This window comes from Postia placenta, assembly GCF_002117355.1.
Source record: "Postia placenta MAD-698-R-SB12 unplaced genomic scaffold POSPLAscaffold_13, whole genome shotgun sequence".
Classification (NCBI taxonomy): domain Eukaryota; kingdom Fungi; phylum Basidiomycota; class Agaricomycetes; order Polyporales; family Adustoporiaceae; genus Rhodonia; species Rhodonia placenta.
This window is the reverse complement of record NW_020169844.1, coordinates 759245-770716: the sequence shown is the minus strand read 5'-3', so window position 1 is coordinate 770716 and position 11472 is coordinate 759245. Positions and strand designations below refer to the sequence as shown.

The following is an 11472-nucleotide window of genomic DNA, read 5'->3' as shown; positions in this document are numbered from 1 at the left end:
CATTAATATTCAAGGCGACGCAGCGTTTCTGAAGACAGCTTTTATCTTTCAGGTGGGCGACGAAACGGCCCCGAGGTCAAATCGCGTCAGTAAATTTGAGGTCAGTGGTGTATCATCTCTTCGATCTGTATTTGATCTTGATCACCAGTGTCAAGTCTTTTTCAACGCCATGAGCAGAGAAATTGGGACCCTCGTTATTGTGGTTCTAAAGGCGAAGAATCTGCCGGACAGGCATTCGCTCTACAAGCAAGATGTCTTCGCACAAGTCACAATACGTGGAAAGACCAAGAAGACGGCGGTCGATGCCAGGGGTGGACAACATCCAGTTTGGGATGAGGAGATTCGCTATCCGATATTCAAGTCATCTGTGGAAGAAGACAGGCAACTCGAAGTCTTTTGCTGGCGGAAGGAGCCGAGAACAGATGAGCTGATTGGGACGGGGAAGGTCGATATCACGGACACATTACGCACCGGCGAATTCGATGGTATGTGATTCACATCTCGTAAGTCACCGCCTCTGGAACTGATGTGTTTTGGGTAGATTGGATACAGCTCGAGGAGAAGGGCGTATATCGCGGGGAGATCTACCTTGAGATGACCTTCTTCGCAGCTGGACCGCCTCCACTGCAGCGCAGACAGTCGAAGTTCGACCCTTCAGAAAGGCTAACTCGCCCGACTCAGCCATACAAGTACACCAACAGTACACTCCCGGGTAACACGAATCTCGTCTCACCTCCTCGGACCCCACCCCATACAGCCCAGGTCAGACCCAACACCGCTCCAACTTCATCGACCGGGACATACCTCGCTCCACCTGCTTCTTCTTCTCCGCATGCCTCTCCGCGCGCATCCCCGCGGTCGCGCTACGACGATCTGCCTCCTATCCCTCAAGAGCACAGTAGCCCTGCCGCCATCCCAGACATCTTGCGCCCCGGCAACCACAAATCCGACACTCACTTCAGCGAGAGGTCGAATCCGCCTGATCGGCCCGCGCAGGCACCCCAGCCTTCGCCTCCGCACTCGCCCATAACCTCTGCAACGCCTGCGTCGCACCGTTCTTCGCTCAGCGGATCGATCGTACCACCCCAGTCTCTGCAACCAGGTCCCCATAGACCGCGCACCTCATCCCGTGCGACGCCTCCGCCGTCTACGATCCTTCCTCCTGACAACCCAGCCCACGCGCGCTACCCTGCGTCGCCGCCCCGCTCGTCTCCCCACTCAGTAGCAGCAGCGCCTGGTACATCGCCTTCACCATCGCACCCCCAGCAGGCTCCCTCTGTAACTAGCTACGCCTCTCCACCGCCACCAATCCACGCCAGTGCATATACCCAGGGAGTCCCGTATCCTCATACGGCTCCTCACACTGTCTCGTATTCCCAGGTAGATCCATACTCCCAGATACCTCCGTATTCCCAGACACCTTCGTATTCCCAGACAGCTCCATATATTCATCCTGCGACGAATCATACCCCGCCGGTGTTCTCCCAGCCCACAGCCCGTCCTCAGAGAGCCTCATACCCATACCCTCCAGCGGAGCTATATCCCCCGCCACAGTCGATCCCTTATGCATACGCGCCACCACCACCCAGATCAGCACCATCTCCGGCGCAGTCTGAGCGCTACTCGAGGCCTCTGCCGCTACCGGACGAGCCAGAGGGCACACATACCCCAACGCCCGCCCGTCCCCGGTCATACGTCTCCCCTGCGCCTACGCATCAGGCGCCGAAAGTCGCGTCTCCGCATGCAGGACAACCGGCAGCTGCGCCTCCGCATCATGTCGGTCATTCAGCGAATAGGGCTGAAGACCCTGACGAACTCTTAGCACGAAGATTTGAGGAAGAGGAAGAGCGGCGCATGCAGGAGGCGCGCGCGCGCGAGCTGGAGGATGAGGAGCTGGCGAAGAGGCTGGACCTCGAGTTCAACCTGTCCAAGGAGGGGGAAGAGGAGCGCAGCTCGGCCCCGCAGCTTCGCGTTGACCTAGATGACACGTCGCTGCAGACCCAGGTCGAGCGTTCACTTCTCTCCTCACATATGCCAGGATCTTGGTGAGACGGGGTTGCGATATCAAGCGCTATGCTGTGAGCTGTACAGCGTCGAAGACCTTCTTTGACCCACTAATGTACCTTCGTGATGTTTACTATTTGATCTTTTCGGCAGCATTGGCCCGCGACAGGATGCTGTCTCTGTCTCCTATCATGCATCGATACAAATAGCGTCTGACGTTCGTACAATGATATTCGCAGGAGAAACATCAGAGAGCCGTCTCTTTCGCACAGAGACTCGGATAGAACTGAAGACCGTCGCTACTATGCAGCCGTCTCGCGTCGCAGCGGCAGATCAATCGCGAGGTCACCGAGGATCTGATATCTGCAAGTCATATATGTAGCATTGCAGCGCGCTGATGTGTCTCGCACGTACATTCTGAAGCTCTATTTCGCGCTCAGCTTGAGGGTCTGGCGGCATCCCTTGACATTCTAAGCTGATGCTGATCAAGATGTTGCCCTCATGGTAATGGCGCTTTTTGAAGCGATTGCGCACGTTCAGCCTAAAAAAAGCATGTCACGACCCGTGACTCTGGTGAGAATATCGGCGACGCACAGAGCTAACAGTGAATTTATGTATACTGCTTTTCTTCAGGACAAACTCGCGGGGTCAAAGAGAGATCCGTCTCACTCACAATTACTTGCAGGGCAGTACAACATCGCCCACCACAAGTCAGGATAAGCATCCCAGTTGACGAGCATCCACGGGCCGTGCCGCCTGAATGCTGACTACTTTGGGCGAATGAGGGGCCTCACCATGATCAATATGACAACCTGTACCGTGCCAATTGCATATTAGACCATGCACAATGACACGAGGCGACGACATACGTGGTCAAGATCCCGCGACTGGTGATATAAAAGGTGAGCTCCATGATTAATTCCCTCGTCCTATATCATATGTTAATGGATATGATATGCTGCATGCGCCCTACACCCCCCCGTATTACCGATTTCTTTCGGTATAGGACCCTGCACACTATCAGGGTAATGTAGATATCTGCTATTGCAGCCAGTAAAACGGCTGTGCGCGCTTGCCACTGGCTTGAACGTGAACCATGATTTAGTGAGAATGTAAAATGAAACACACTTTGTTCTCGTTGTCCGAAACAATGATGTTGTTGTTTATACTCCTGCAAATACGTAAGCAGGTGAGGTTTCACGATAATATATATGTCATACATATTGTAAGTTACAACTGAGCATATGAATGATTGTAAGATATCCGCGAGACACTGCAACGAAATAGTATACATGCCCATACAGCTTGCTAAAGGGTGGTTTCTTGAGCAACGCAGTGAAGGAAAATTATGAAATAGAACACTACCGAAGGCTCCAAAAGATATGATTGACTATGAGAAATTGAGCTTTCATGGGAACGGCTTGCAGCGGCGCAAAATCATGAAATCGTACCATGTGTATTGTCAGAGGTAATCGATACCATCTCGGCGGCAGGACTGCGAGAGGTCTATGGTCAGCCTCCTCTTTCTTAAAATTCAGAGTCTTGAATCACGTTTACGGGTACAGTAGATATAATACCTGTGAACACAGTGAGATTCGTTGACTCGCGCTGTCATAACTTCATACTGACTGTTGCACTACTGTAATTATGAACCCCTGCAGGAAATGAGTGCGAGTGGCATTATGCGTTGACAGAGATGCGAACTCACTCCAAGAGCCCAGACAACCTGTTCAAGTGTTCAGTCACATAATCATGAGATTGACGTTCAATAAACACTACCATGAACGCACTGTCCGTTTCCATGATTTTCTGTACTCATGCACGCATACGCACAGACCAGACTCACGGAGTGATTGCCTCATTGCGCAGCAAGTCTTCGTGACGTGTTACATCTTCCACCCACGAGACCTGATGGAATATCGTTATGCTATGGTGCATTAGGTGTCATGTCAAACATGGAATGATACTAGCCACTGCATTTGACACCATTTTGATCGTATCCAGGAAGCTCATGACATAAAGCATTTGACTCCATTCTCGTGGTAGTACTCAATCGTAGGATTTAGGACTCACTAGAGGAAAGCAATCTTGGGCGCAGCTCTAAGCCTGATGTACATCTTCATAGGAAATATGGCTCACAAAGCATCTCAAAGATACGTGATCCTTGTGGTAATGGCGAAAATAGTAAACTGTCTGTGCGAGTGACAATCCATAGAGCCTGAAATTGATTGAATCAGTCTGACGCTTGAATATGAGTACTGGCGAGTGTACACACATGGAACTGATAATACACCCAATGAAGTATGCGCCAACCGTATTGTTGAGCAACGTTGCAGGGTCGGACATAACTCAAAATTAGCGGATGAAGGCAGATGACTTAGTGCGGTAGGCGGATGTGGTATTGAGGTCAACCAGGGGCAACTTCCTCGCCCTTATATAGCCTTATATTCCAGTAGAATCCATAACGATAGATTTCCTCTCACAGATTATACTTTGGGGCAACGTGGGGCAGAAGCTCACGGCAGGCATCGGCAGTGGTGCAGAGTCTGGCTTCATGACTGATGGTCAGATTGAGGAAGCTACTGGCATCGCATCGTGGGGTGCAGAGTTCGTCACTGTCTGCCATTGCACCCGGAAGCAGAGAGCAGTTGGGTAGACTTCGATGAACGGACGAATATTGACATCGCACGTCCCCGAGCGCCGAGCGCCGCTATGCTCCACGCCGCCTATCTGCAATTTCTGGTAAGGAGGTCTATCGGTATTGGTTTTGCTGTCATAGACACAGCATCCGCTATCATAGTACCTGATGGATCATATCGGAGATGAATGGGAGCCACCACGGAGTCTGATTTATGTAAAACCAGCTGTCCATAGAGTTGATTTTTCGTGACTGTCAGTCACATCAGTGAGATAGTGAGGACAGTCAGTTTACAGAAATCATGTCTTCGCAGTGCCACTGGGTAACCGACTGTATAAACGGGTATGGGTAAGCTATAGGCGCGTATAAGGCTCGAATGGGCGGCAGATCGTGAAGCGACAATGCTTTTCTATGAATATTTTGCGCTCGAACCTACGCAAGTGTGTGGGTGAAATTATGTCGTGTAGCCCATGCTCGTATGTCTTAGCCTATTGATTGATCGTAAGTAGTGTTGGAAGAGCTCAAGGACTAAGGACTTGTCATGGCGTCTCGTCAAGTGCGCCCCGGACGTTTCCGTATGCAGATCAAACTTTATTTCATCGATATCCTCCACTTTTTTGGGCATAGTCGCCCGCTCTTTGAGTTCGGACAAACGCGGGCCTTTTGCGTGCTATGTATATACTTCACGCCGGTTTGTCAAGTTTGAAGAAATAGGAGGCCGGAAGGTCTGTACACCGCCCCCAAGACCCCAAGCAGATGACAGCCGACGATGCCAGCGCATTGCACCAAGCCACCTCCTACTTTGAGCTCGCGAAATACGTGACGATCCCTGGAGTCGTCTCGATGGCAATCATCTACAGATGCATCATCCTATCGTGCGTGTTTTATTTCCAGCGAAAGCTGTAGCTTGAGAACATAAAAACACCCCTGCTGGAGTAGTAAATGTACATATGGTCTCAGCACACCACGAAACCTGATTGTCAGCATCGTGTGCCGCCCATTCCGCTTCATCGCAAACGGTAGTTAGTGATTGGACATTAGTCTGCGAGCATGATCCTGACCTTCTTAGTGCGTTTCGGCTGTCGTAGTTGTCTCGACTTGAACCTGCATAGCGTATGAATTCTGACGGTATCCTGCTTGTCCTCCTTGATTGATACTAAGTAATACATTGTCTCCAACGTATCCAACGAGTCTATCCGACTTGAAGTAGTTGCGCATGTTGAGCCTTTGCGTTAAAGACATGGTCATGAGAATGCAGTTTCCACGTCGGCATTTAGCACTCACAATGCGAAGAGAGAGTTCACATAAACTGCAAAAAATAACCCTCAGGCGTCATACTAGATCTTTAACATCAACTCACGTTTACTTCCCGGGTAGTGAAAGGCCAGCCAGATCAATTCAAACGGGCTTGCATGCAAAGTGCCAAGGAACTATGACTTTGTCAGCAACGCACAGATGTGATTCTAAAATTAGATCTCTTGCCGTAGCGAACTCGAGAAGCTGGACAAGACTTGATGCAGGTCAGACTCGAAACAGCACCAGTCTATACTGACGACTTACGCGACAACAATTCCGCGGTGTATTATATAGAGCACAAGCCACATTATCATGTGGTCTGTGCTGGGCATCCCATCAGCTAAGCTGCATGTGTTGCGAATGAAAGGCAAAATCAGGCATACCCATGGAATCCGGTTCTCTTCCTGTGCAGTATCAACGATAACGAGACTGCGATGTAAACATCTGCGACTCCAGCCATCAATATGTGTGTACAGCCAGGGACCTAGACAGTTGCGCGTTATGATTGATTGCACCATTGTGTTAGTAGACCGAACAAACTGCAGCGTTCTGGATAGCAACCGCGATGTTGGAGTTCTTCTCACTGCAGAGGTCTTGTGAGCACGCGGCAAACAAAGCTAGGTGATTGAACTAACTCACAGATTACGGACAGTTGCTGCCATTCATGGTCGGCCAAGTGTCAGCTGCTTCCAACGTGATATACACGTACACCCTGCATACCGATACAAAAGCCTATTGGATATGAGGATCAGATTTACAATAGATATTAATATAGCGGCAAACCAAAAGATACAAGGCACATGAGTCCCTAGTAAATCCTTTCGATTTGGTATCCATGCACAGCATTACCGTTCGAGACGTACCACCGTCATAGTCAAAAGCAATTGATATTGCCGGTGTTCAACCACTTGTCAGATGCAGTAAGTAAATACAAAAGCGGATATTTACACAGCTTACCTCTCCAGATGCAATAAATAAAATACCTGTTGACCGGATCTTATATATCTCAATTCCACAGGCAGTTGAAGAATCCACACACATTTGCACAGTTAATATAGTTACACCCTATTCATCGTCAGATCGTCAGTGTGCGGCTCCTATATTTACACATTGACTTACCTCAAGGAAAAAGTCGGCCTTCAGCGGAAATATCAGCAAAAAGTCGGTAAGCGTGAACTTGTTAATGGCATACCAGGAAGCTCCTAACAGATCTCGTGAGTGCACGAATCGGCGTCAGGATGGGATGACGCACCTTTCAACTGTGAGAAGGGCCAAAGGATTGGCGTGGTTTGTCACGTTCCAGATCCAGATACACTGAGCTGAGTTTCAATATTTTTACGTAGAAAGCTCCGGTTGAATATCACGAATCCTCACCCAAATTTCTGTGATTGTCCTAGCTGTGTCCAATGACCTAGAAGTGTTCTTGGGGAGAGGTCATATATGCAGAACACTCGAGTACATACCATAGTAATGCAACCTAAGAACAATTATGGTGCTCAGACAAAATGGTTCCTAGTAATGGACCCGAGCACTCACAAAGAGTTTCAACCATATGCGGTCCAGCGAATACCGCCGCATGTAATACAGCGTTTGGGCACAGGTAACGCCATACAGACTTTGGGACTTTTGAATCAATGTATACAGCATTTTATTATCTCACTCACAAGGTGCCGATAATGCTGCCAATGAGGCTACAACCGATGGTACTGTTCAATTGCGCGTTCAGACTCATTGGAGATGCAGTGGAGGCGTGATCACCAAGGGATCATAGATGGCACCTTATAGCATGATTCAATTACAAATCTTAGGAAACATTCGAGGCTGTGTCGGCAAGAGATCTGTCAAAAATGTCTGCGCCGCTAGCTTATCATACACACACTTTCTTAGCGTCGAAGTGGCATAACCTTGCCGGATGGAATCAGCGTTAAAAGCGAACACTTCAAAGGACTCTAGCTTGCCTTTCGTGCCTGGACACACCGGACATGAGAACCACAGGGGATGACAGATCAGCAGTCTACACGACCTGCTGTGAATTCTTTGCTCACAAGTCGACGATATGGTCTCTTATTTTCCGACCTGACATCGTTACTGGCGCACGATACATTAGCATAACTAGACCTTTATGATGCTTCTTGATCGGAATGTCTAAGAAATACTGTCTGACTGAGTGAGTCCTCGTGATCTTGGACAGGTCCTGCTAATTGTATAAGATAGATCTATAGGCGGGCTGAGAATCTGAGCCTGATAGTCGCACAGTTCTGGTTTCTTTGCGTCCTCGAGATTCTGCGGTATGCATAGACGATTGAGGGTCGGGACCGCAATATACGAGAAGGCCAGGCTGAAACGCTCAACAATAGATCGGCATGACTGCCTTGGATAGTTCCATTATCAGGGAAGCTGATGAACAAGGCCGAAATACGACAAACATGTCGAAGAATAAGATATATCCGGCATAGAACCACTCAAAGACCCTGTCGTTGTTGAAAATTACCTCATAACATTTCAAGCAGCGTCTTGGGCTCACCTCGGTGTTCGTAGCCGGTAAATAAAATCTTCACGATTGCTGTGGGGAGATCTCTTGACATGACGCCGTCAAACGTTGAGAGCTGTTATCGCCCGAGTGGTTCGCATCACCAAGTGGCACAGCCAATAGAGAAAGGCGATTGTTGGCCTTCGTGATTGCACATTCAACGCATCATGCCACACCTTTGATCATGCGTACGGGCTGGCTTCGGCTATGGCTATTTGAGCCGCTTGGATGTTGGTTTTGAGGCTGGATGCTTCTACAAGCGCCGAACAAGCGCCGACGGCCGTGATCACACTGTCAGAACGAACAGATGCGTTCATCTTCTGCGGTACACTCTCACTTTCACATACCCTCATTCTCACGTCCAAACACAAACCTATTTGCTAGATAGCCTGGACGTAGACTCCACCTCGGGATACTATAGGTCGCTTAGCTTCGCCGTGCTATTGAACTGCAGCTCTCAAGAACGATTCTTCTCAGCTCTAGTCACTAGTAGGCTTGTAGGTCATCAACCACAACTAGTGTCTAATTCCACGACACCTCGTACAGGTTACCTCCAAGTCTTGCTCGACATGGAATTGGCAGCGTCCTTGGGTGCCTACGCCTTCACCATCACAGCCAATGCTGTGTATCACACCTTCTCTTCGCTGATATCGCTGTCAATGCGGCTCTTGTGGCTATTCGCATGCAAGTTCATCACGCCACATAAAATCTGGCTGGCAGTGCAAGCTCTCCCAACAGTGGTTATCGGTGCTGTTCACTGTATCAACATAGCCGTCAGGATGAGTAAAGTTCTGTTTCTTCCCTTGGTGAGTTTCGCAGCGCCGAACGTAAGACCCTGCGCCTGAGAACAAAATCTAGTCTTTCTGTGTCTCGAGGCCCGCACGCGAACTGGGCGGCGTCATGCTCTGGGTAGTCCGAGTACTCTTGATGGACTCGCCGCTCATAATCCAGCTGCTTCTGTGCTATATCCTTGGCCGCCTCCTCGTCGAGATTGTGGCCTCGGTCAACAAGTTCAAGCTCGACAACCTCCCGGAAGAAGAATATAATCGAATAGCCGATCTCGGGCTTCAATGTCTTGCCGCCCTTGCTCTCCTTCATGGAACAATCTATGTACGACACCTCATGCTCGATTTCTTAGCTGGTTTGGAGTCGACAGTCCATCATTTCCTAAACCCGGACCCTCTCACCATGGAGTTAGCTGCCGAGTTCAATTCTTGGCTAGGGGACGCCGCTCTCCTTTCTGCGTAGGCATGTACCATGTACCAACCAATAATGTATTTATACGAGACTCGCTTTGTTGTAGTCGCAGTACCATGCGGCTTTCAAGTCGGTTCATTGGTCTCCTCAGAGTCCTCCCGCTAAGTTAGAATTGGTAACATCTGAACGACGAAGGAAGAGCGGCTCCAAGGTGTCTTCTCTGAGAATGATGTATCGCCGCTCTGGCTTTCTCTCGGCCACAGAGATGAGCATACATGATTTGACAGGCCAACTGAGGCTTCGTCTCGCACAATTGTAATGCAACCCTGAGATCAAAATCCGTCGACATCGGCATGTCGAAACCCGATGCCCTAAGGTACTACACCACGAATCTATCAATTTTTGACATGGACCCTACCCTACGCTCTTCCCTGGCCTTCCGGAGCCGAGTCCCGCGAGGATATACTCTAAATACAGCACTAGTTAAACCGCGGACAGCTTTCACATGTGGAGGAAACCCAAGGACTCCGGGACAAAGCACGAGAGGATGACGCTTAGAACGCACAGGTCTCTGCGTAATCTTCAGACCGAGGAGGACGAATCATCGCTATCCTCGGCTTGAGGAGCCGCCTGGAAGCCCGGCGTTGACATCGCGCCCGCCGAACGTACTTTTCCAACTCCACGGAGCATTTCCCCCAAAGCATGATTGAACCCAATCCGCCTGAAACTGAACTTCATTCCCACCATCTCTCCGCTTTCGTACATCGGTTTCACCTCCGTGCGATGCCTCTTATGACCGGACAGGCGAATCAGTTGTTCGCGAGTCTACATTCAGGGGACACACGTCCATCGATGTGTGCTGTACGACTTGAAGAGACAGCAACTCACCTGATCGGGAAGAGCTATGAAAGCTTCCCTTGACAATTCCTCCGAGTCGGTGTTGGCCGATGCGAAGGTGCCAAGATATTTCCACTCGAACCCGTTGTATGCGGCAAATTCCATCTTGTCTCTGAGCAGCTTCTTGTTCTGCACCTTGTTCCAGTTCCCCTTCTTCGTCCGGATACGGGTCGGCCGCACAAGGAATCCTGAAGAAGGGAACTCCCCCCAGACCACGTCGTCTCGTAACTTGACGATAGTCATCGCTCCGCTATCATGCGTAGCGAAGATGAAATCGGCGCACAGAGCGTACAACGAAATGTCTTCACTTACCACGACTAGTAGTGGCATCAGTGAGACAGAAGTACAGGCAGGACTCAACGCTCACTACTTTGGCAGCTTTCAAATATTCCTTGGGATTTCGCTCCAAACAGAAAGTGATCGGTGCGTCGTCGACGGGTCCATCTTGAGGGTTTGCAGATGGGAACAAACTACCAGTGGTCTGCACAGGTTGGAGGCCTGAGCCGAGCGCATTGACATTCTGAAGTTGCATGCGTATGCGTGCTATCTCAGCGGTCAGCTCTTCATTTGACGCCTTCCCAACAGCTCAGACGTCAACGCAGAACCCGATGCAGGCACGGGAAGAATAACATACTTCTGCGGCCTCGAGTCGGCGCCGAAGGCGGTCAAGCTCCCCGTTTTGAATGTTGAGAACGATCTGAAGAATGCCAGAGGGAACATCAGCAGTCATGGTAGTCATGGTTGACGCAGAGGAAAGGCTGCAGAGACGAGTCTCACCCACGGACTGCACTTCTGCACCTCGTGCTGATTCAATGAGGTACCGAAGAGCAATCCGCAGACATCTACACGTCAAACTCAATCATGAGAAGCACCCGGACACCGTGTTGGAAGGTCCATCCGTGGACTAGCT

The 11472-nt window shown here is 49.9% G+C and overlaps 3 protein-coding genes across 3 annotated transcripts in view; 1 reads left to right on the top strand and 2 right to left on the bottom strand.

Moving 5' to 3' along the window:
- Positions 1-169: 169 nt before the first annotated feature.
- POSPLADRAFT_1152296 (hypothetical protein) lies at positions 170-627 on the top strand (the record flags this gene model as incomplete). Its single annotated transcript, XM_024486644.1, has 2 exons — positions 170-485; positions 542-627. Coding segments are annotated over 2 exons (402 nt in total), but the record flags the coding sequence as incomplete, so codon positions are not given.
- Positions 628-2988: 2361 nt separating this feature from the next.
- POSPLADRAFT_1049117 (hypothetical protein) lies at positions 2989-4350 on the bottom strand (the record flags this gene model as incomplete). Its single annotated transcript, XM_024479668.1, has 8 exons — positions 2989-3021; positions 3133-3175; positions 3634-3659; positions 3713-3730; positions 3795-3813; positions 3851-3931; positions 4078-4110; positions 4280-4350. The coding sequence occupies 8 exons, from the start codon at positions 4348-4350 to the stop codon at positions 2989-2991; spliced, it is 324 nt and encodes a 107-aa protein (XP_024335758.1).
- A 1089-nt stretch (positions 4351-5439) lies between these two features.
- POSPLADRAFT_1152032 (hypothetical protein) overlaps positions 5440-11472 on the bottom strand; it is a gene marked incomplete at both ends in the record, with an annotated part of 10091 nt that continues 4058 nt past the window's right edge. Inside the window, 20 exons of the mRNA XM_024486613.1 lie at positions 5440-5496; positions 5704-5842; positions 5927-5951; positions 6003-6072; positions 6322-6342; positions 6659-6670; positions 6802-6845; positions 6896-6921; positions 7191-7252; positions 7475-7553; positions 7603-7629; positions 7818-7905; positions 8463-8544; positions 9103-9142; positions 9352-9560; positions 10335-10490; positions 10554-10812; positions 10910-11082; positions 11197-11259; positions 11340-11404. Of these exons, the coding sequence (XP_024335757.1) occupies positions 5440-5496; positions 5704-5842; positions 5927-5951; positions 6003-6072; positions 6322-6342; positions 6659-6670; positions 6802-6845; positions 6896-6921; positions 7191-7252; positions 7475-7553; positions 7603-7629; positions 7818-7905; positions 8463-8544; positions 9103-9142; positions 9352-9560; positions 10335-10490; positions 10554-10812; positions 10910-11082; positions 11197-11259; positions 11340-11404 (1697 nt within the window). The remainder of the gene's footprint in view (positions 5497-5703; positions 5843-5926; positions 5952-6002; positions 6073-6321; positions 6343-6658; positions 6671-6801; positions 6846-6895; positions 6922-7190; positions 7253-7474; positions 7554-7602; positions 7630-7817; positions 7906-8462; positions 8545-9102; positions 9143-9351; positions 9561-10334; positions 10491-10553; positions 10813-10909; positions 11083-11196; positions 11260-11339; positions 11405-11472) is intronic.